Source organism: Falco biarmicus, chromosome 8, assembly GCF_023638135.1.
Source record: "Falco biarmicus isolate bFalBia1 chromosome 8, bFalBia1.pri, whole genome shotgun sequence".
In the NCBI taxonomy this organism is placed as follows: Eukaryota; Metazoa; Chordata; class Aves; order Falconiformes; family Falconidae; genus Falco; species Falco biarmicus.
Genome location: NC_079295.1, coordinates 23,586,270 through 23,610,751, shown reverse-complemented (window position 1 = coordinate 23,610,751; position 24,482 = coordinate 23,586,270). Strand labels below are relative to the sequence as shown.

Below are 24,482 nucleotides of genomic sequence, written 5' to 3'. Positions count from 1 at the left end.
GTAAGGTGGAATTGGAAGGATGCACATCAATGTGATACCAAGCTAAATAAATTGTGTAAGTTATGTGATCAGATTTCATTGTAAAAATGTTGTTATTATTATTATAATCTCGGTGCAATTCAGACTTCAGTTGTGCATGAAAAACTGGATAGCAGGTAAAATCATATTTATGCTAGATGGATCATTTACAATATCATAAAATATTTAGTAACAACAATCTATTATTCTGCTATGTATTTGAGACTAATTCTCTCTCAGTAGGAAATTTGTAGTGTCTGTGTTTGGTTAAAAATAATATTACATTGGAGCATATCTAACAGTGCACTTACATTTGATTTTTTTCCTCCGCATTTTTCTTGGATAGTTTTTAAAGTGGTGGTTAGTGTTATTTTTAATGCAATTGCATGCACACAGGCACGATACGTTATAACCCTCTGCATTTATTTAGCTCTAATATTAATGCAAAATACGTTGTTATTTTCCAAGCAAGTATTTATTTCTCATAGTAGTTCTCGGTCGATCGTACCTAGTATTTTATGGAGAACCGCCCCGGAAGATTTTAGTGGCCCGTGTGTGTTTTACAGAGGACAGGATAGGCGTTTAATTTCTCTGTTGTATCGCATCACATAGAAATTGGCCGTGTGAAAGTTTTTATCCGTAAATCTCTTTACAGTAGCGTTTTTCTTTCTTCTCCATCATGAACTGGAAGGGCCGGCGGTGCCTCCGCGGGGCAGCGTTGGGCTGGAGGTGTTGCAGCAGCGGGGAGCGGGAGCCCTGGGGAAGCGCGGGGGGCAGGGTGGGAGCAGCCCGCCGTGCTCCCGGGAGCGGCCGGGTTCCCCTGCGGACCGGTCTTTATAAACGCCCATGGGAATCGTTTGGGAACAGCTGGTTTGTGGCGGTGTAAAGCGGGGGGCGGCGGGGCCGGTTCGGCCGTGGGCCGGGCTATTGTGTCTGTGCGTGATGCTAATGCCGTGGGCGAGCCGGGCGCCCGCGCCCCGCGCGCCTTCATCGGGAAAGGGGCAGAAAGGGAAGGGGAGCCCGGGCTCCGGCTGCCCGGCCGGGGGCTGCGGGTCTCCTTGGACGCGGCCGCGCCGGGGGGGCTGGCTCTGGGGCGGGGGCGGCGGCACGAGCGAGCGCGGCCGCCAGGCTCCGGCGGGGGCCCGCGGCCTCGGCGGCGCAACGGGCGATGGCGGGGACCGCGGCACGGCCGCCCCAGCGGGACGCTGTCCCGGAGGGCTGTGGCCGGCATGCCCCGCGGCGGGGGCGGGCCCATGCAAATGAGGAGGCGGGGCGGGCCCGGCGCGGCGGGGGCTGTTGCGCTGCCTCCAGGTACGGCGGCGGGGCGGGCGGGGGAGCCGGAACCTGCCCGCTTGGCTGCCCCGCGGGTGCGGGTGCGGGGCGCCGCGGCTCGGGCCCTGCGCTTCCTGCCCGGGCTGCGCGGGTGCGGGGCGGAGCGCGGGTGACCCTTGCGGATAGCTCCGGGCGGCGGGCCGCGCAGCCCCCGCGCTTCCAGGTGCGGCAACGCGGCCTGGCTCGGAGGGCGAGGTTCTCCAGCTACGAACACTGCTAAAACCGAAGCGAAGGTGCTGTGCGGTCACTGTATTAAGATGCTTCTTCTGTAAACAGTAATCGTGTATCAGACCCCAGGTACAGCTTGGCATCTCTCCGCAAAGGGCCTTGTTCGGGTGTAGACAATGGAGCTGGAAGGCCGGCCGGGTCGTTCCCGCATCACGCTGCTCCTGTGCAACCAGCAGTTTGCGCCACGGAGAACGCTGGTAAATCCGTAGTGACACCTGCGGTATTTACCATCTGATGCCATGAGGTAGCACTGAACGTGCCCCTCTGCGCTAATCTCAATGGAGAAAATAAAGCAGCATAGAGTCATGCAATTATCATATAATTACCATATTTGTCTAAAATGAGTACAGCGGATTTTAAGTTTAGATTTATGAGGCAGTTAAGTACTTACAGTAAGTATGTATATAGATGAAATTAACAGCATGCACTAAAATAACAATAGGAACATCCCTTTGGAATAGCATTCCCGCTGTTATAATGGAGTCACAACTTTGCAGTACACCTGCCTTTTCCATATATGCATGCAGAAAGCAAAAACCCAAATGGTTTTCCTATGGATCTGGCACTCCATGTTCTAAAGTGCTCCCAGTATTAAGTTATTTGAAGAACTCAAAAAGATCCAAAGAATTCCTGAAGCAAACAGGTGTTCTGTGCTGCTGCCAGGTGATGGTAATTTGAAAATACACTGTTTTCCCTTATCTAAGCTCTGTTGATAAACTATGGTTTGTATAAAAAAATCTGTGCTGCAGTTTGTATGCTGTATGTTGAGCTCTTTTAAGCATCATAAATAGAACCAGATCTTTTTGCATGCATTGGGCATTTTGGAGACACAAACATGATTCTGATCTGCTGTGTTACTGAAGTTCAGTCTTAATTCTGCTAGTCTTAATTTACTCGCAGACCTGAGAAGCCCGAGTGTGGTGTATAATGTTTTGGTTTAGATAGGCACGTTTATTGTGTATCTTAGATTTTTGGTCTCCTTTGTTTATTGGAAAGAGGAATTTGCATTTGTTGAAAAACATGTTGAATGGGACAGATGCAATATTTGCATGATAAAGTTTTAAGTTTAATATTATTTGAAGACATGTAAGTCATGGTGTAGGGTACATAATGGCAATTGTTTGGAAATTCATTCCAAAGCTTACATGTTTTCTCTGAAATAGCAACAGATGATTATGCCACCTAAAACTCTTATTTGCCCATAGAAGGTACTTCTGGTAACCAAACCTTGACGCTTAGGGTTTTTTTTTCCCTCCGAACAAGCAGATGGAAGGTCAGGTTAAAGTGAGGCAGGTAAACTCTATTAAAATTTGGTAAAGCTGTCTGAAATCAGATAAATTTACATGTAGACAAGAATCAGTATCTCTCTTTATCCTTGCTGTGAACCAGTTATGCTGAGAAAAACTGGGTTATGAATTTGCCTTTCCCTTAGTAAAACATCACCAGACACCATCACATCTTTAAAATGTTGATGCCATTTGAAGTCCTACAGGTAAATTTTGATTACTGTTGCTTCATTACTCTTTTGTAGGGATTGAGTGTAGATGAAAGACAGGTATGACTCCTCTGCAAATGCACGCAAGCCAAAAATATTTACTAGGGTAAAACAGCTCTGGGATAAATATGACGGCTTTGGTTTCTCCATCTCTTCACAAATACAGTGTTCTAATGAAATCTGTGATAAATGGGAGTTGTGAATAATTTCTAACAAAAAAAAACCCCAAACTGGAACATTGTGGGCTTTTTCCTCTTTCAGATATACATAGAATTTTCTCTAGCAACTCCCCTTCCTCTAGTTTAGCCCCTATCCTCCAAAAAAGTTTGCATTTCTAGCACCTCTGCTTTTGTTTTTCATCACTTCATATCTTTTTTTTCCACAATGAATTAGGTAAGATGAAAAAAGGAATATAAATGTGTGTCACCATAAAAATTTGCTAGAGAATCCGCTTAATATATAAATTGTCTAAAAGTGGAATCAGGGATAAAAGGAAGAGGATCTCCTTGAGTTTTTCAGGGGTTTGTATGTTTAATGCAAAAATACAAGCAAGGATACTTCTTAAAACTTAACATGAAAATGTATTGGAGCACTTGTATTTAGGTTTTCTGATAGATGGCTTTTGGTTACTACTTCATAAATCATTTCATGAAATGCTTAACTTGATGTCCTGGTTCAGTTTGGGGCTGGTTGGTATCCTTCTCTTTCATAAGCAATAGGGATTTGCATATTTATTTTATTGTTTAATGTGAAGTAGGAAATACAGGGTGCATGGTACGGAGCCTGACCCTCATCAGTCTTTCTGAGGGATGTAGGCAGGAACTAGAACATCATTTACTGATTGTAGCATCGCCATCCGTGTAGTCCTTGGATTTTGACGAGGAAATGCAATCAAGTGATACTGTTATGTAGGGTAAGGCTGCAGAGTAAATAAACCTCCGTGGTAGTTGTACCTTTCATTAGCGTGCTGCCCCTTCGAGGGTAGTGAGGGGAATTTGGGGTCACGTTACATTTATTTATCTCATACTGGTAAATCATTTCTGTGCTTGCCTGTAAATAAGTCGTGTTTTTCATCTGTGCTGTGAATCAGGATAAATCGGTCTGTGTTGAGCACTGTGCTGCTGTGGCTATTCTGGTGTCCGTGCCTGCGCTGGCTGGTCTAAAGCTGGTCCTGGGGGCCGCAGCCCCTCCGATAAAAGTGCTGTCTGTGTAAAGCAGCGGGGGCTGCTGTGGTGCCTCTGCAGCTGCTGGCACAGACCACCGGGCTGTGGGGGGACAGGGGGGCCCTTCTCCCAGCTGGGGGTCGCAGCACGGGGAGGAGGGCTGCCCCTGGGGGGGGGCACAGGGCTCCGCCCTGCCCCTGGGCATCTCCCACCTGGCGAGCGGCTGGCTAGTGGTGCTCCTGGGGAGGGTGAAATAGGCTGACGTGGTGGTGGCTTCAGGAGGAGGTTGGGTTTTTTTTGACTAGGGATCTGAATTTTGTAATGAACTTCTCAGTGATTGAAAATCTGTTCTTTATTATAATTGAACAAAGTCTCCTTTTAATGTAGTATGTTAAAAAGCTAAGCTGGTTTGCAGATGTTTTCAGTTGTACTGCCTAAGTGATGGCAATCTCCAGTAAATACCACTTGTGTGGGGGTGAAAGGGTAAACAAAAAAATGTTGAAAGCCACAAAATGTAATTTATTCATTGTTTTCAGTCTGGACAGCAAATGATAGTGCTCTTTACTTCCAGCGTGAACTGTGACAGCTGAGCAGGCTATTCTCCAGCAAATATTTTTGTCTTCAAGCGTTCTATTATGGGGGGCGGAGGGTAACCCCACGGCTCTGGGGGGGCTTGGAGTGCTTGCAGAGCCACCGTGGCTCTGCTTTCTTGTAGCACCAGAGTCTTTATTGAACCATTCACTTTCAGAGTCGCTCAAGGTTCAACTTTGTAGCTTTCAATTAAGTCACTCAGTTGTTTACCCTTATGCCCTTCTCACAGGCTCTTATTTCTAAACAAACATCTTTTAACAATAAAATGGAAAAGTGAAAATTGCAGAGTCTTAACCCTCTCATTTTGGCTCCCCCGGAAATCACAGAATCACCAGAGATTTCATAAAGCAGAATATCATAAAATATATTGAATAAAATAGAATATCTCAGATTAGAAGTGTAAGCCACATACCTTCACAGCAGTGCTTTTCAGGAGAGCGTAGGGCAGATAATTAATTTTGTCCCAGCAGAGTCCTCCGGCTGAGGTGTCGTTGAACGGTCATAAGGTGCTTCCAAGTCAGGCCGTGCTGTGGGAATGGGCTAGCGGCTTGGTTTCTATTCATCACTGTCCTGGTGACAGGAGTGCCTTGGGAATTGAATGGGTACATACTTATTATTAGACCTGCAGCTCTTCTGTCAGCGTTCTGGAAGAGTTTTCAGCTTTGAATTACAAAGTGAATGGAAAGGGATTTTTAGGCATGTTTATTATGATGCCAAGTCACTGCAGCCATAAACTCCAGATTTTCTTTAGTCTTACAAAAAAATTAAGAGAGTCAACGTACAATTCCAGTGCAGTTGGGATCTAATTTTAGGCCAGTATTACTGTGGTCTGTAGCTTTACATATTCATGTTGTGGTAACACCATATACCCTTCCTATGTGTGCCTTTGTGTCGGGTTTATGAAGGTGCATGTGCACAGGTGAGTAAGGACCTACGTGTAATTTTTGCTGGCCAAAAGTGTGACGTGACTGTTGCAAAGATTGGCTGTGAATACGCGCTTTAAAAATCCTACCTTTTGAGGTTGTCAGTTATTGAAATTAGTGAGGAGGATGCTGGCTTGCAGAGGAGCATTTTAGTTTATTGGTTATGCATGTTTTGTCTTCACAAAAACCATCTCATTCTGTGATGCTGTGGTAACTAACTTTGGGAATTTGAAATCTTAGTGTAGCTGATCTTTTTGACTGATTTCTTAAGGAAATTAGGCCGAGGCACTTATGACTTCTCTGTGCCTGTTATGTGGTTTGATACATCTATCGTCTCTTCCTTGGTTTTTTTAGCCCGTTTCAGCTGAGCTTGAAAGAAAAATAGTAGATCTTCTTCAAGTATTGTGCAAATGGGTGGTAAGGTAGAAAAGAGAGACTGTTAGTTCACACCAGTAAAAAAACAGAAAAAATTATTGTGACTAAATCCCCAGTTATCAGAGTAACCACACAGAGAAATGCTTAAACACTGTGACCCAGGGATGGAGCATCAGTGAACCAGACCCCCTACTGTGCCTCAGGTAGTCCATCCAGAAGAAGCAAATCCATAAAGAATCAAGTTCTGTTGGTTTCTCAGAATTTTTTTTTTTTGGTAAACTTCAAATTAAATTCTACCTGTATTTTCTAGGTGATAACTGAGTAACTTATTTTTACCTTGTGCTGTTATTAAAAGAGAAGGTGAATTATCAACACTGCTCATATGTGTCAGTGGCAGGAGGAATCTTATCAGTTGTGGTATTGTATAAATTCACTATTTTCTGCATGTAGTAATTTGTTGTGTGTGTTATGGGTTTTTGGGGTTTTTTTTGTGAATTTCCCACATCAGTGTTTATTGTTGAAATAATGATATTGCTAAAAATCTCCAGGGTTTTTTAAACAAACATACTGGTTTTTTTGGTTGAATAGTTATACCATCTATGGTGAAAACTCAAAAAGCAAATAGAAACAAATACTAATTTGTCATCTTTAAGGTTTAAGTGCCGTTTTTTGTTGGCCTGAATGCCTACTTAGGACTGTCTTGGGTGTGCATTAAACCTGCAGGTTGTAACATTACAGGTTGGTTGTACATTGTGCTTGATTTAGATAGAAAGCTTGAATTATTACAGCCATAAAGCTATTTTTGAAGATAGTAGTTTCAAAACATCACAGCCTTCCAGTAGATATTAATAATTTATATTTTCCAGTACGAATAGTTTTATTGACTCTGTTCTCCAGGGAGAAAGATGCACTTAAACATCTTTTTACTAACTTTGGCTTCACTTGAGGCCAAGCCTTGAATGAAGTCATGATTCTATGCTCATGGCATGGAGCTGGATTTATTTCATTGGTGGCAATGGAATGTTGGCTCCTGCTGACCAGAATTCTTTTTGTTAATATGGGCTTGTTTCATATACTCTTCCTCAAATATTTCTGCTGAAGAAAATAGTAGGGTTTTTGGTATTTTTGAGCTGCTGTTTAGTTTCTACCATTTTCTTTCCGCTTCCCAGCAGAAAAAGCCACAGAGCAACCTCTTCAAGTTGTGTTTTGGGCTACTAGAGATGCCAGTCTATCACTAAGTTGCTGCTAATAGCCGTGCCAGATATTTATCTGGTGCCTTAAAAATGCTCACAGCCCTATGAAGTTATTAGAGAACTGGCTTAATGATGTTCTTTCTAATTTTACTATTTATTAGAAAGATGAAACCAAGTTTTTTGTGCTTTTGATGTTTAAAAAAAGAAAAAGGAAAAAATAAAAAGCTCATCAACCCAAAATCTTTTGATTGGTTGCTTGTCAGCTGCAACCAAAAAACAAGCTGCAAAGAACCAAGCTCATAGCATAAGTTTTAAATGACTTGTTATTGAAGTTGGATGACTATTGTGGTATCAGGGGCTCCACACCAGTTTCTGTGTTCTCCCTCACTGCAAACCTGGAGGCTCCTGGAGATCCCAGATCTGTGTCAGTGCTTGCACAGGAGAAGGTATTCCTGCAGCTGTGCCTTTTCTTGGATGGATGTGACAAGACAAAGGCATCGGGTTGGACAAAATCATCTGCCAAGCTGGAATTTGAACACTGAATTAAGGAAAGTTGAAACAGTCTCCATTAGGGAACGTGCTGAGCATGCCTATTGTATAACGCTGCAGCGATACTAAAACACAAATGGCTGCTGGCTGCGCACAGGCAGTTCTTGAATATCTCAGGGTTTAGTGCATAATAAGCTAAGACAATTTTTCATGCTACCAATGTGATGAATTCTTAATAATAATATTTGTTAAGGCATATTAAACATCTACATTAAATGTGTGTACATAATTAAATTTTATCAGTGTATGACAAAAGAAAACCTATGTCAGAAGAGCAACATTTGCAGAGCTAAGCAATGAGTAATTGGCAAACACCATAAATTTTGCCATCATGTGACCCTTTACTGTGTATTTATTTTGCTATCCAAAGCAATGTATATTCATACTTCAGAAACGCCTGTTGAAGCTAGGAATATATTTCACAAGTGTACTGCAAATGGTCTTAACTGTATTAGGGCAGCATTCTGCTTCACAAATTAGATCTACTGGGAAGCTGGGTATATTAGTACAACTGATCTGGTTCTGCTGATTGTGCTGGCTTGTTCAAAGTGAGCAGAGCTAATGCAAATCCTCAGCGGTATGTTCAGATATGTAACATAGATGAATACCTGCTGCATGGTAACGTTCAGCTTTGAGGACTCCTGTATTTTTTTATGTCTGCTTTGTTTACCTTCTTTGTATCTGGCCTCCAGTGATCATGACAGTGCATGGCTTTGCTGCTTCATTTATATTTCTCTTAAACAGTGAAGGAAATTTGAAACTCAGCATTTTCAGCTCAGTGCAACTTCTGTAGGAAAGGACTTTTTTTATAACCTTTTGCTTTGATCCCCTCTGATCTTTTTTCCTCTCTCCAGTTATACCTCTTCCACTGTGCTGTTGTTCAGTCAGTATTGTCATTCTCAAACTGAGTAATTTAGGTAAAATTTCATGTGTTTAGGCACAACTTTGACATTTGAGAGACGTCTCCCCTAAAAATGTCAAGTGTTTTCCTTAAAGTTCGTGGGAGTGAGACTGATTTTCAACCACTGTAATTGCAAGATTTTTTTTAATCATCATTATTTTTTAACACAGATAAAACAGTTTATCTCTTTCCACTTTGAAAATATTTTTGCCAAGTTTAAACGTAAATGAAGGTATCTATGAAATTTTCAAAGGAGATGAGAGAAAATGAGCAAAAAGTGAAGAGAATAAGAGTGTTCCCCTTTCCAGAAGAATGTATTTAGAGGTCAGTATAGCCAGCATAATTGATTCCTGCCAGAGGCAGTATAAATTTATATATTTACCCTTGACTTGACTTTTAGCCTCTATTTATTTAGCCATTTAAATTGGTGTAGCCGTTTCTTTTGTCCATCCCTTTGGCAATCTCGTTGTTGACACTTTCACTTCGCTTTCTCTGCATTTGAAGTCGTAATGGCTGGAAATATTTTTGAAAGAAAGTGTGTGGTCTTACAACCGAATACCGTGTCACTGTAATTCCAAGTGTTAATGCTTTCTCAGTTGAAGCAAGCATTGTGTAGTACGAGGTTTATTTCCTCATAGGGAAGTTCTGACTAAATATTTAAATTGTAATTTTGACATTACGTTAGCTATGATATGCAAACTCAATGTTTTAAAGATGTAATTAAGGGTGTTAAGGGAGCTGAGTTGATTTTAAGGTGGCCAGAACATAAACTAAAGGAATCCGATTGCCTTTTATTGAAGGGGAGAGGGATTAATGTTCAGAAAAAGAATTTTGAAAGTGAACAGGCCAAGCTGTGATTCCCCTGGAGATCCTATTATTTAATACATCTGCTTTGTTTTTCAAACATTTCCTTTTAAAGTGCTTTAGAATTGATCAGAATCCCATTGTGTTTGAAGGCAAGGCAAAATTACAGTGCCAGCAGAGCTCATTTACTGATGCTGAGGCCCAGTGACATACTGCAGGGAGGAGCGTGTTTCCTAGCAGTGTCGGCACGGCTGTACAATACCCTGTCCTTGCAGTGACTCTGAACAGAAACACTTCTTGTAGTGAGGGTGGGCTGTGCTCGTTTCGGGAGTAGTCCCCAAGTCACGTCTCCTTAATGAAATAAGAAGCAAGGGAATTAGAGGTTAGATGTTTTAATCCCCAGCGTCCGCGTGGTTACCCTTCAGCACAGAACCACCGCTCGGCTCTTTGCTGCAGGAGCTCCCTGTGCTCCACAGCCACGGTCCAGTGCCCATCCCTGAAGGCAGGCACGTAAACCTTCCCTTTCAAGAACAGAGCATAGGTCACTCTTAAAACATCTGTCTTGTAAAGGTCTGCTGCTGAATGGGTTTCCTGTTAACGGACGCAGTAGTTTAACAGCTAAGGAACCCACCACGATTCTGGGGAGCTGAAGCTGTTGTTCGGTAGGTAATTGCTGCTGCCAAGCTATAGCTTAGTGCGAGCACCCGAGTCATTTGCCTAGGTGGGGACCATCCCACTGCATAGAGAATAATGCCAAGATTCACAACCCGGAGCGGGTGTGCGCAGGTAGCGTGCCAGGTGCTGTGCTGTATTTATCAGCCTTCAGGTACATAAACAGTCCCTCGTGGGTTTGGGCCTGGCCCAGCCTTTCTGCCCCTGTTCCTTCTCAACATGCTCTGCACTCATACTCCCTTTCCCTTTGTTCTTGGGCACCTTGCTTGGAAGGACACCAAGTTGCAGGCACCCAGGGAGACCTGGAGTTGAAGTTATTCAGGCATCTCATACCTCTAACTTCTGGGTGTATGCAGAAGTGGCCTTTGTACTAGGGGAACTTCAAAGTGAGAAAGCGAGACCCTGAAAAAGCTCGCGTGCCTTTGAAGAAGACAGTTCGGTGACAGATGGGGAGAGCCTTCAAGGAAAGGGGTTTTGATCTGAGGACCAGTCAAAGGCATTGGAGGCATTTAGTGAGATACTGGTTTCTTGGTTGAAAGCAGCTGTTTCTCATTCAACAAGCAGTAATCAGCCATGTCCCCTTGCAGGGGCTGGGCTGAGCAGGTGTCACTGCGACGTGGTGATGTGCACCTGCCGAGACTGCACATCACTCCTCCTGCTTTTGCTTCTGGCCCTAGGCGATCCGGCAGCGGTTCCCAGAGCAGTCTCAGGGCAGCTGTACTGGGGACCAGTGCTCCCTGTATGTTACTCTCGAGAGCTGGATACCTTCTGACGGGAATCCATGTCTTGTTCTGGGAATCGTTAACTCAGAATTGGGAAGAATCTGTTTGAATAGTAACCGAGTGCACAAGTGTGTTGAGACCTGCACAGTTTTTTGCTCGCTTTCTCGTCCTTGTTCTCGCTGATCAACACTTCAGTTACCACATTAAAAGTGGAATAGCGTCAGCAAGAGGCTCTGCTGCTCTGAGGAGTTCCCCAGAGGTGGCTCGTAGGGGTTGCACAGCGGTGAGCAGAGCGTCGGCAGTAACATGGCGGGTGCTTTCGGAAGCTGCAGCAGTTAAGCAGACTCCTCAGTTCTGGGATGAGTAGCTTGGTGCCGCAGTTCCATTTGCATCTCTGTCACCATTCTCCCCCTGCACACCTCCACAAGTATAAAGGCATTTCCTAATTCCATACAGGATCAGCAGATGCCCTGCACCTCCCTTGGAATATAATCGCTGTTGGCGACTGAAATGGGAACATCACTGTAAAACAGCAAGACCTCAGTGACTTCTCTTCAGCTATTTCACTTTGTGGGGAGTACTTTTATGTGTGGAGTTCTATCCCGTTCACCAGGCTGCTAGACACCGGAGCATTTCTGCTGCTGTTCGCTGTCCAAAATACCGTAAAGACAAACGGCTGTGATTTTGAAGTGTCTGTGGCTGTAGTTTTGGGAGATGTGTTTTGTTGTGGGTTTGCCCCCCAGCAAACTAATAATGAAACTTGTTGCCTCAGGAGAGCAAGTCAGATGAATTTAGAAGAGACTGTGCACTGTCATATAGCAACATTTCAGCCTTGTGCTTAGGGGAAATTGACTGCAAGGATGAGGAAGCATAGCCATGTATCTGCAGTAGTTGTGGCTGGATTTCTCATCCCATTGCCTTCCACTGAGGCGTTAAATCGTGACTACTGCTGGAAACAGGATATTAAACTTGGTGCAATCATGTATGTGCTTCTCAGAGCTTTTGCTTTCTAAGAGGTGAATGAATTCCCTTATTGTAAAACTTCTGTTCTAGTCCTTGTAATTAAATAATACCATAAAAATGTTGTATAATGTATCCATAATTTCTAGTTTTGACTTCCAAAGGCAAGTTTAAACTTGGCCATGACTCCCTCCTGCTGTGCTTAGGAGCTGGCAGACAATGTAAGATGCTTTGTCAGCAAAGCAAACGAAGTAATTAGAACTAAATTTCTGTTGTGCTGGTATGAAACCATGAATTCTTTGCCACCTCAGTCCTGGGATTTCCTATAGAGAGACTTCAGTGTTTTCTGAATTATAATTTTAAATTAGTCCTATGGACTCTGTAACCTGGTGAGCCTATCAGGTTTTTAATTGCTGCGTTTTTTTCTCTCAGCTTCATATACCTACCCTTATACTGTTCAAGCTTCATATCAAGCCAAAGTTGGTTGCAAACCTCTTCACACTGTTGTTTTGTTTTTTTCCAGGAGGGAAACTGGTGTTGGAGCTTGAAGGGAACTGTAGGATGCATGGGAGACATTGAAACGACTTGGTACTAGACCAGGTGTGAGCAAAGATACCAGAGGATCTGCTGAAGTGCTGTGCTTACAGGGTCAGAACATAGCAGCTACATCACTGAGACTACCTCTGTATTAATTCAAGAGATAAAAAAAGATGCAGGCTAAGGACAGTGTTCTCTGGCTTGTGCTGCCAGGTGGCAGGGTATGGTTCTTGTCCACAGTGGCTAAGCTGTCAGCCCTCTGCAGAACCCCAGTGCCGTCATCCTGGCTGCCTGCTAGGAATGGTTCTGGCACCTGCTTCATCTTGTGTTATCAAGGAGAGTGCCAGGTGGCCTGGGCCAAAACTCTGAAATGTGCTAATTGTTAAACAGTATGGCCAGTGCTGGAGTCTCTGCCTTAACCTTGTCATCCTTACTAGTAGCCATTTAGCCTAGCATATGTTAGCTTCCTGACAGATTTATGGTTTTTTAAAACATATAACCATAGAAATGTTGGTTGGAAGGAGTCTCTGGAGGTTATCTAGTGCAGCTTCCTAGATGGAGCAGAATGCAGCAGGCTCAGAATTAATGAGTCCTAAAGGTAGCTGCAGGGATTTAAGAAGTTCTGTTTCAGTGAGGAATGTACATTTCTTTTCCTTTCTTTTTTTCTGGAGTTCAGTGGGATTTGGCAGAAGCCTGTGGTAAGTCTGTAGTGCTAGGCTGTGTGTCCTCCTGGGCAAGTCCAGCACGTCATCAATACTGGACAGACTTTTTGCCTGGGTAGGTATCAGTGCTGCTGGCCTGTGAAGTGCTGCGGGTGGCATGGTGGTAGCTGCGTGTCCTCTGAGCAAGATCCAGTTGTTCTTGAACTCTCCCCAGTTATTTAAGGGGATTTTTCTTTGATTATGTGCGGTTCATGTTACATTTCTACCTCTGCTGCTAAATTTCTGCTTGAATACTTTGCTTTATAATCTTCTGCTCAACTTCAGGAATATATTAGGCATCCTGTTTCTTAACATGGGAAGGAGGGAGTTTGAGAGGCAACTGGGTCTCTGAACGGGGTGGGGAATTTCTGAATTCCAGGCATTTATTGAGCACTAAAACATATATGGTCTTTGTGGCTTCATTGTCTCTTTATCTGTGTGTAGTACTGGAATTGTCAGATGGATGTCTTACAGGGGTGATGTGAACACTGAATAGATGTCATGTATTTGGCAATGGGAACTGTAGTGTTCTTGATTTCTTCTTACTTAATTTCATCCCTGATTGTGAGCATTCCTTCTTGCTGTGGCAGCCAAGGAAGGGACCAAATGCGGGCGTTTCAAAAGTCCCTTTTTTTCCTTGTTTGAAGTTTCACAACATAACCTAGTCATCAGGGATGCCTTTGACATCAAAATGGGAAAAATACTCCCTGAAAGCAATCTGTTACACATTGTTTTAGTGAAATAGCCATCTCCATACATGTCAAGTTAGACTTGCCACGGGTTTTTCCTTTCCTGTGGCTTCACTGTCTCCTAATTAATTATATCTCATTTCATACTAAATGTTTAGTGAAGACTGGAAGTGGCAACTTAATGGTACTTCTAAGTAAAAACGCCTTTGGAGGTTATGACTGCATATTCTACAGTTGGATGTTTCAGTGCCTCATTGCCTCTGTTCCTGTTGCAGGTGCATGTGACAGCATTGCAGCGATGAGTGGAATTTTAAAGAGGAAGTTTGAAGAAGTTGATGGCTCCTCACCTTGCTCCTCCGTGCGGGAATCGGATGATGACATTTCTAGCAGTGAAAGTGCTGACAGTGGTGATAGTGTCAATCCATCCACTTCTAATCATTTTACCCGTAAGTACTAAAGTTGTGTATCTGGAGAATTCTTTCCGTTCCTCAAAATAAAATAAAATAAAATTTATGGTTAGATAAACATGATGATTTTAAATTGAACAGATGATAAAATGGACTCTCTGTGGTGTTCAGTTTGGGACTTGCTGAAAATGACTTAGCAAACTTGCACTCTTTTGCCTTCTTGTGAACTATATAAGACTATTTGTCATTTTAAAAATTTGATTTCACTTGGAAGACCCTACCTATCCTGCTGTGTGAATTATGTAGCTGTTTGTAGTTAACTCTGGGAGTTGTGCTTAGGGTATTTCAAACAGGTGCTGCAGGGAAGGTGCTTTAGTTGAGTGTGTTTAATTTCCTTAGGTAAGTGTAGTGCAACTGTCATCTATCTGCAGTATTGAGTTGGTGAGAGTTCTTCTCCAATGAAAATAAGCTTTCTTTTATTTGGAATTGTGCAATAATGTGCGTGGGACACATTATTGCAATAGTTTCTATTCTTCATGTAGGGGAGGGTGTCTCTAATACCGGGCAATGGTTTGGTGTACAAATAAGAATTTGGTTTTAAGTAAGCAGAGCTCTGCGTGAAATGTATATATCTGGGAAGAATGCATTTACCATTTGTAGTTTACGGTATTTGTTTTATGTGGTTATACTGTTAAGAGTGAACAGCATGTTTTAAGAAGCAGGGGTTTGCCTCCCTCGGCTCTTGAGTATAGCCCTCACCACTGGAGTTAGTGGCTGTAAGGCTGTTCTCTTAAGACTGTGGGTGAGGCTCCTCGTCACTGCCCGTACACAACGTGATCTTTATAACTATATGGTTCAGATTGTGACTAGAAATCATGTTTGTAGCATGTGATATGAATGTTCTTGTAACTGATTCATCTACCTAACGCTGCTGTGCAGTTTGAGCTAGGGTTTGGATGTGCGGATCTGAATCCTCTTTGCTTTAGTATGAAACATTCCTATGCAAAGGGTTACACAGGCATTAATTTTTCAAATGTGTTTACATCTAACAATCTTGATGTGGTATATTATATTTAAGATGTAGTAGTAGTAAGGGAACCAGTTTTATTGAAATGTCACAAAGGGGTAAGTGACCCAGGGAATCTCTTTGGTAGTATTAAGAAATAGCTTGATGACAATATTATCTGCATGCTGATCTTCTAACTTTGCATCTGTTTAACGACTTAGATGATTATTCAGCCTAGACTGAAAGCAGTCCTTTCACATGAATCAGTCATTGCCACCCACATCAAGACAGCAGTTTTATTGTGCATGTACGGATAGAATGTTTGAGCATTGGAACAGGCTGCCCGGGGAGGTGGTGGAATCACCATTCCTGGAAGTGTTTAAGAAATGTAAAGATGGGGTGCTTAGGGACATGGTTTAGTGGTGGATTTGGATCCAACTGGGTTAACAGTTGGATTTGATGATCTTAAAGGTCTTTTCCAACCTAAATGATTCTGTGATTTCATGGTTCTGTGAATACAAAGGCAGCTCATAATTCAGGGGAGAAACGTGGAAGCTGTAATGCATGCATGTAACAGTAAGCTTTGATTGTAGTTGACACAATAAGTAACTTAGATCTGTAAGGGAAACGTACATTTCAGTGTTATCATCAACATATTATGGATACTTGTGGCCAGAGCAATAAACATTTATCTGTGCACATGCTCACGCGCATATATTTTACATTTTTAAAAAATACATACATGTGTCAATTGGCAATACAGAAATAAATTATTGCATGTGCATTGATAATACTTTTTTAAAAGTATTGTCTTTAATATAGAAGCAGCAGCCTAAATTCCATGTAATCAACACAGAATAATCCCAGTGTTATATAAGGCTGGTTTGGGAAGGCAAGAATTGAACAGTTGCTTGGTGTTACATTTGAATAGGCAAATCTCAAGGTCCTCAAGGAATAGACTTCTGGAGACTAGTTTCTGTACCACTGGAACATGGCATCTTTCAGTGTCATTGTAGTTCAGCATACTTGCTTGATAAACGTGATAATTTTTTGTTGGTAAGAAAACAGAGGATCCTGATGGTCAGATGAAGTATAGAATGGAAAGGTGGTTTTATCCCTACCTAATGATTTGCATCTTGCATCCAGACTCTCTTCCAGTATGCATCATTATTTTGTAACTATACCAAGGACACTCCATGTTGCACCTGGTGGGGAAGTCAGATTTTGTTAATTTATTGTTAAAATGCTGCAAGTGAGATTTTGTGCCGCCTTTTTCTTTCTTAGTGTTGAAGCACATCAGTTACTTACATGTTTACATGATCAAATGCACCAATTGAGCAGTGTTAGAAAATCACTTAGCTAGCCTCAGGCACACCTGCTGTATCTAAGAGCAACTCTCCCTGAAAAGGTGATGATGTGTGATAGTAAAAGTTAGTACGTGTTTGCAATAAAAATTAATCATGCTTATATTTAATATAAAAGGAGTAAAGATACTTGACAAACGCTGAAAGATGTTTTTAGCTTGATAACTGACTACCTCAGCAAAAAAGCAGTTTTTTTTTTTGTTGAGGTTGGATTTATATTTCTTCGTAGATTTTACTAAGTTTTCATGTGCTTTGATTCTGGAAAGAATGTTTTAATTGGACAACTAGTAAATTTTTTATACACGCAGGATTTGTTTTCATTTTGGTATCGGTTGACATCAGTTGTGTATGATGGATGCTTTTCAAGGCAGGAGCACTTTTCTTTGCACATACTTAGATACTCTATTTTTTTTACTTGCAGATCTTTTAAAACAGTATTATTTGGAAAAGCATATTTTGAGTTCTAGGAGGTGATAAAATATGAACTGATCCTGGTGAAGTACTTAGCCCTGTCTTGTCAAAGCAGAATACGTGGAAATTGTCAGTGCTCATATTCCATGAATACAGGTGTCTTAACAGAGCTACTGAGTGATGCTTGCTTGAAAACTACCTGCAGATGTGTTGTACAGTAACAAAACTGTTAACAGTGTACACTGAAAGGTGTTTTGTTCATTCTTTAAACACATTCATCTCCCATCATAAAAGAGCTTTCCTACATTGAATATTTGAATCTGTACTTTTAAGGGCATATGGGAAGGAAGAGTCCTATGAGACTTTTTCAGTAAACACACTGAAAAGAGCCAGTGCAGAAGAAAGGCTAGCTAGATTCCTTGCCTCCGTTACATGCTTGAATACCTCCTTGATGGAAGTTATCTTCCTAAGCCATTTCCTGACACTTTTTACCATTTTCTTTTCTCCTTTGTGAGATGCTGTCACATCCTGCATACTGTCTTGCTTCCAGCCTGTTTTCATATAAGTAAACCTGAAGTTGAGCATTAACTGTCATTTTAGTGACTGGAAATGTAGGAGTTGTGGGTGACCTGTAGTCAACACCAAGATCTGGATGTTAATTCTTTAACTGAGCTTTTTAAAAAAACCTAACGTGGCCCTCTAAAGTCTTATTTTCCTTTCTAATTGATCTGACAAAGAGATAAGTTTTCAATCACTTGTAGCTACAACTTTCAGCGCTTCAGCAAGCTGGCAGTTTGTGTATAAATCTATCTAGAATAGCTGATGCATCTCAGTATTTACACAACCCTTGAAACAACGTGTACTGGGTGAGATAAACAAGAACCTTTCAGCTATCCTGCTCCATTAGCCTTAAGGTCAGTGTAACCTGCCAGCTAAATGAGGCACACAGCTGCTGTGGATCATTTGGGTGAGGCAGAACTACCAGAAGATAGCTTTGATCCCAACAATAAACCCTGTTGTGTGATGGCAGAAAATACATGACTGAGACATCCCTAAGTGCTGTCCATTGTGACTACCACACGGGGGTGAGTGCAGTTTCTTTAACAATGCATCCATGTAAGCGTCTTTTTCTGAGTCAGGAAATGAAATCACAGTCCATAAAGCACAGGTAACTTTTACCAGGTTCGTAACCAAAAAATAAATAAACGCAGTATTTTCTTGGTCAGGTATATATGTATATACATCTGCACATTTTTAATTATCTTATCAAATAGTGATGGAGTGCCTTCATTACCACTGGCAGGTGTAATCCCTACTGTCTTTTTATGTACTTTTCTCAGTTTGCTGAGGCCATTTCAGTTGATTCAGCGGGTCGTTCATTAGTCATAACACAGATTGACCTTTGTGGACGCCAAAGCATGGTACTAACCAGTCCATGTACCTGTCCCATTTCACAGCTCCTTTTCCATACCAGAAAGAGGGATGTTCATCTTCAAGTAGCAGTCCAAGTGTGCATATACAGTATTAGTTAGGACTAAGAGTATTTGCTTTCTTTTTCCTTAGGGGTACACGGAATACAGGGCGGGAGCGTGCCCAATGCCATTTTAGCTCCTTTAAATTGCCCTGTTGAGCTAGGGCACCCCACTGCTGTGTTTCATCAGCTTCACAACAAGTTGTCTTTGGAATTGCCATTCAGGATGTCAGTACCATGCCCTGACAGTTCCTGCAGTTGTGTGTGCTGAGGGATGCTGGCTTCCATGCTCCAGCTCAGGTGTGGCGGACTCTTCCTGCATTGGGGAGGTGCCTGCCCCTGAATGCTTGATCTATTTTGCTGACAAAGAAAAATACCCAAATGTAAGTCGCAGAATGGTGTGCAATTGAAAGACCTGGGAAGACCTCATCAAGTCCTGTTTTTTGCACTTTTGGTGCTGGTAAAAACTCCCCATACCACGTTAATCGCAAGTGCATCTCTTAAGAAATGTGCTTTTAGGAGCTGCTGCTTTCCTCTGCCATTTCAGCTTCAGTGTAATGGAGCTGAAACTTCCAGAGTAATGCCTTTATTGCAGAGGTTTCTCTTCTGCACCTGCAGAGGCAGATGAAATCTCCAGCACCAGCTTGTCTGATAAGATGATCTTCACCAACAGGAGGTGGAACCATTGCACAGACTAGCTGATAGCCATCATCAATTATCTGTATCTTGCTATTAACATTATCGTTGTCATTGGCAAGGTTATCCTGCAGCAAGCTCTAACCATAGGTCTTGTCATTCTGCTAATAATGCTACCATCTTTTAAGAGTATTGGATGCCCTAAGTTCATTATGAACGTGGCTGGTCAGTAAGGGTTCTGAGAAAAGCCTTTGATGTCTAAATGTTCTTGCCATCTTTTGATTCTACTGTTAAAAATAACAAGGAGTTTGATAACACAGATACATGCCTGTTGCACTTTCAATAAACCCTTAGAAGTACTGTTTGACTATTCTAAGAGTTGCAAAATACTGAGATTGCCTCAGCTATGTAGCCATGCAGAACTTGTGAGACGTTACCAAATCCTTTGGAATCCTTAGGAAGGTCTAGCTTCTCTTAAATTATCTTTACCTGAAGGTCAGTACCACAAGGCATTACCTGAGCTTTGAACTTGAGCTGTGTGTTTAATTTCTAGTTAATGGTAGAAATCTAAATTAGTTAGATGTAGTGATGCTGTCTTGTTATGGGAAAACACTTAGAAGTTGTAGCTAAATGCAGGCATTCTCTTTTCATGGAGTCTTGCAATTATTTATATTGCCTGCAACCAGGCTTGGGGTTTCCTTTTTAATGATGAATACATTCTTATTGTTTTTTTGTTGATTCACATTATGAAATGCAAACAGGTTGAGAGAGTCTTGGTTTTGATTTTAAAATCGTTGTGTTTTAACCCCACCTGGTGACTAAGCACCCCGCAGCTGCTCACTCACTCCCCTCACAGTGGGATGGAGAGAGGATCAGAAGAGTAAAACTGAGAAAACTTGTGCGTTGAGATAAAGACACTAATAGGTAAAGCAAAAGCCACACACATAAGCAAAGCAAACCAAGGAATAAATTCACTGTTTCCCATGGGCAGGCAGGTGTTCAGCCTTCCCCAGGGAAGCCGGGCTCCATCACGCCTAATGGTTACTGGGAGGACAAAGGCCATAATGCCAGATGTCCCCCCCCCTTCCTTCTTCTTTCCCCAGTTTATATACTGAGCATGACGTCCCATGGTATGGAATATCCCTTTGGCTAGTTGGGGTCAGCCGTCCTGGCTGTGCCCCCTCCCAGTTGCCCATGTCCCTCCAGCCCTCTTGCTGGCAGGGCCTGAGAAACCAAAAAGTCCCTGACTTGGTACAAACATGACTTAGCAAAAGCCAAACCCATCAGTGCGTTATCAACATTGTTCTCACACCCAATCCAGAACATGGCACTGCACCAGCTGCTAAGAAGAAAAATAACTCTATCCCCCCAGCTGAAACTGGGACAAAAATAAGACTCATCTGGGCAGTAAAACCCAAGAAATGCAGAGAATTCGGTGAAATGTAGTGCAGGGTATGCCATGGCAGGATCTCCCCTGCTGTCTTTCATCTGGAATGATGACTACTGTAGAGGGAGTTTTTTAAAAATATGAAGAGGGGTTAGGAGGCAGGCTCCTGCTGGTTTTTTAGAAAGATTTTGCAACTAATTCCATTTCTATATTTTTGAAAATTTCTCTCCTATAAATTACTGCATTTCATATACTATATAAACAGATGGACAGTTTTTGCTTTATATGATTTTTTGTTGGCTTAGATAACATACAAACAACATTTCTTTTGTTGAAGATATGTTGAAGATATCATGACAGATATGCAAAATATGTTTGCAAATCCAAAGTCACGGCTGGCTGAATGGGTAGTTGTGTTTGTATCAAATGGCTATTCACAGAAGTCACCCATAAGGTGGGACAAAGGATTGCCTGTAGTGTCTTAGGATCCCAAGTTCAGCAAATACGATTGCTATGCATGGATGTTCCTGCACGGATCCGTGGTAGCGGCTTTCCTTCTCACACTGTTCGAAGCTGGGGCCAAGGTCAGAAATAATCATCCACGAAACAGCAGCTGGCATTTAGAGTAAATGGTGAGGCAGAGAGCAGTTAACTGTCTCCGCTTCTCCCCACAGGCTGATTATATTTGCAGAATGGAGAAACTAGGCTAGTGTGATGAATGCCACAGAGAAGCGTTCTGGAGATAGAGGGTGCTGAGGAAGTAAACTTAAAGCTTTCACTGAAATTTTAGCAGTACAATTCCAGCTGTTAGCTTGTGACCCAAGAATTTGACATTTCTGTGAGATTTTAGACAAAACTCTGAGAGTGTGGTAAAATGTTTAACTAAAGTACAAATGAAAAACCTCTCCTGTTCACGTCAGATTTGTCTGTGAGCTAGTATTTTTTAAAAACCTTTTCAAATGTGACATAAATCTAGCATTAGGCAGTCATTCCCATCGAGCCCCTCCTGTGAGGTGAATTTAGCTCTGACTTTACCCAAGAGGCAGGTACCAGAAGGATGGAGCGGTGAAATGCTGCTAGGGTAGGTGTTGCTGTTCCACAGCATTGTCCTTGTCCTGTCCAGTTTCCACTGCTCAATTTATGCCTGAGTATGTAGTTCCCTTCAAGACTTTTAGGTTCAAATTTATTTTGGAAAATACCTCCCTGCTCTCAAGCCCACGTTTCGTTGGGAAGGTATATTGTATGTCACAGCATTTCCTCTTAATGTGGATTTTCAGCATGTGGGAAAAGTGTTTCGTCATTAAGAGATTAAAAATTGTAAATCTAGCGTGCAGAGACTCAGAAAAATCTCTTTTGGGAGGCAGTGGCGTAGGAGAGGTAGGAAACAGAGGTAGCAGCAAGTTCTGGAATATGACCTTTTCCCAAGTTTTTGTTTTCTCTGAAGATTGCCAAGTGAGCTGGCTTTTGTAAGTGATGTTTTGACCTGGATTACCATGATGAGTTAGGCTTTGCTGTTCTGTGGTGTTAGACGTGATGCAACACTGCGTGGCAATGCCATGAACAGGCAGAGAATGTTGTTAATGCTTCTTCCATGGTGGTTTATATGGCACTAAGACTATATGAAAAACAGAGAAATGGGTAGTAGAGTAGAAGAAAAGCAGCATTTCCTCCAGTCTAGGAGAGCTTTAATCCAAAAGGCTGCTTCATACACGTTTTTTCCAGCCTTTTGAAATTTTCATGTGCCTCAAATATTTCTGCGCTGGTGACAATGAATTACTTCGCCCTCATTGATGCAAGAGTGCTAGTAATCTGCCGGGTAGCCATACGGTTCACATTTACTTTAATGTGTCTCTGCTGACATCAGGAGAATAGCTGAGACAGCAGAAGAAAGTGCTTATGTCTTGGAGTTCAGCCAGAATTGAGATCATTTATATTTTGTAGTCAAAGAATTACCAGTTTCTCAGTAAAAAATGTTTGAAAAACATGACGGGCTTAAAATGTCATTGCTATCAGGGTTTTCTAAAGTTAGGAACCAGGTTTTGCATTTCATAGACAAATACAGCCAGAGCAGGATCTCTTCCCAGATGGGGGGATTTGGGTTCTGTTTTGGCCACTAAACACGCAGAAGGAAATGCTCTGTCTTTCACTGGCTTCACACTGCTGTAGCTCCCCTGTCCAGAGGAAAACAAGGATGTGCAAAGGAAAAGTGCAGCTGTATAATGCATTGTATGTATGCAAGAGCAATTCAGGAAAACTTTGTTTCAGCCTGCCAGCACATCATTACTGTTCCTTACCCATTTAATCAGTTACAATTTATTCATATACAAATACAACTTGGATGGTTCTCATTAGGATGCACTGGACTGCTAGTGTCAATATTGATTTTCCCCTTTGCAAAGTTACTTTTATTGGGATTTGGGAGTGGGATGGGCACACGTTGACATCTGTTATCAACACACAAGAAACATAATATGAATAAATACGATAAAATGGGAATTTTTCAAATGTGGAAAGAGTTGGGGGGGTTGTGCCTTTAATTTTTCACAAATTTACAAATAGATAAATAACGGTCACTCTCAGGGGAGAGAGCAGAAAATACGGCTTGAGGTGGAGAAGGAAAAGGCACCAGAAGCAGCTTCAGGACTTCATACCATCTGTGGGAGGAGGCAGTGGCTCACAATATTGGGTGCAGGTGGCAGCCACCAGTGTCTTCCCTCTGCGCCTCTCTGGGCTGGGGACTTCCTAGCTTGCTTGGCTCCTGTGGCTGGGAAGGGCTTGCAGATACACAGCTCACCCCCACGTGCAGAGGTCAGTAGGAATCTCTTCTACTTCTAGCTTTCCACTCGGTGCTTTGAAAATACCTTGGTGCGGCACAGGGAAAGGGAAGAAGAGCACACAGTTTCAGAAGTTAGAGAGCTGCTGATACATAGCTTTGAATAAACTGTCGAAAATGAACTAGTAATAAAATTCTTCAGTCTCCCAATAATACTGAAGGTGAAAGTAAATTTTATTTGCAAATCAGAAGGTAAGTGAAAACAATCTTATAATTATGAGCCTGTTGGTAGGAATAAAGAGGTGGTAACCATTATTTGAAACTAACTTACCACCAGGACTTGGTGGTTTCTTCCATATAACTACAACACTAAGGAGACAGTCTCTAACCGTAGTGTTCTAGTTATATTAAAATATATTACAAAAATATTGACACTTGATTTGTTATAAATCTGTGTATTGCCACGTCTTTCTTCACCCTTGTTTGTTCATACATTCCTCTTGACGTGTTTAAACTTTTCTGCCATGTAAATTGTTTCATTCTCTTTTATTCACTGTTGACGAACAAAGGCCCTTCTTTATTCTCTAACCTCACGTGACTTGAATGGCTCCCATTTTTCTTACCTTCTCTGCTGAGGAGACTTTTTCCAAACCCAGAAAGTATTTCCTCACTTGCTGTGTTTGTTTGGTGACAGAATTCTAGCACAGATCAATACTTTGTACAACATACTTTAGCCAGGATGAATCTGACGGGGAAGTTTTATTGCCGGACTGCTATTCGTAATATTTGCCCTTCTACCATTAACCAACATGGTGATGGAGATTTATGTGACACAGCAGCCTTGGCAAGAAAGAACAGGAGCCATGGAAGCTATTTTACAGAACAGTTATATTTTTTAAGGCTCTTGTTGTTTTCAGGTTTGCTGTATTTTTTTTTATATTGATACTTTTTTCAGTTCTGAATTTAAAGGTTTATTTTCACAGTATCTTTGAAAAACGAATTAATGGGGCCTCCTGTTTCATGCAGATATATGGGACATGCTGTGTCTGGAAAAATCCATTTAATGCACTTGAACCGGTACCTATAAGCTTAAAAAAAATCTGAGGAACACTTAGTCTTTCTGGTAAAACCATCTTGTATGCCATTACTGTTAGCCAATGGATGATAAAAATTT

The 24,482-nt window shown here is 42.0% G+C and overlaps 1 protein-coding gene across 3 annotated transcripts in view; it reads left to right on the top strand.

The window, feature by feature from the left end:
• Positions 1-24,482, top strand: part of CSRNP3 (cysteine and serine rich nuclear protein 3) — a 111,801-nt gene that overhangs the window by 62,663 nt on the left and 24,656 nt on the right. For all 3 annotated transcript variants that reach the window (XM_056350316.1, XM_056350317.1, XM_056350318.1), the window contains one exon: positions 14,129-14,299. In XM_056350316.1, the coding sequence (XP_056206291.1) occupies positions 14,129-14,299 (171 nt within the window). The remainder of the gene's footprint in view (positions 1-14,128; positions 14,300-24,482) is intronic.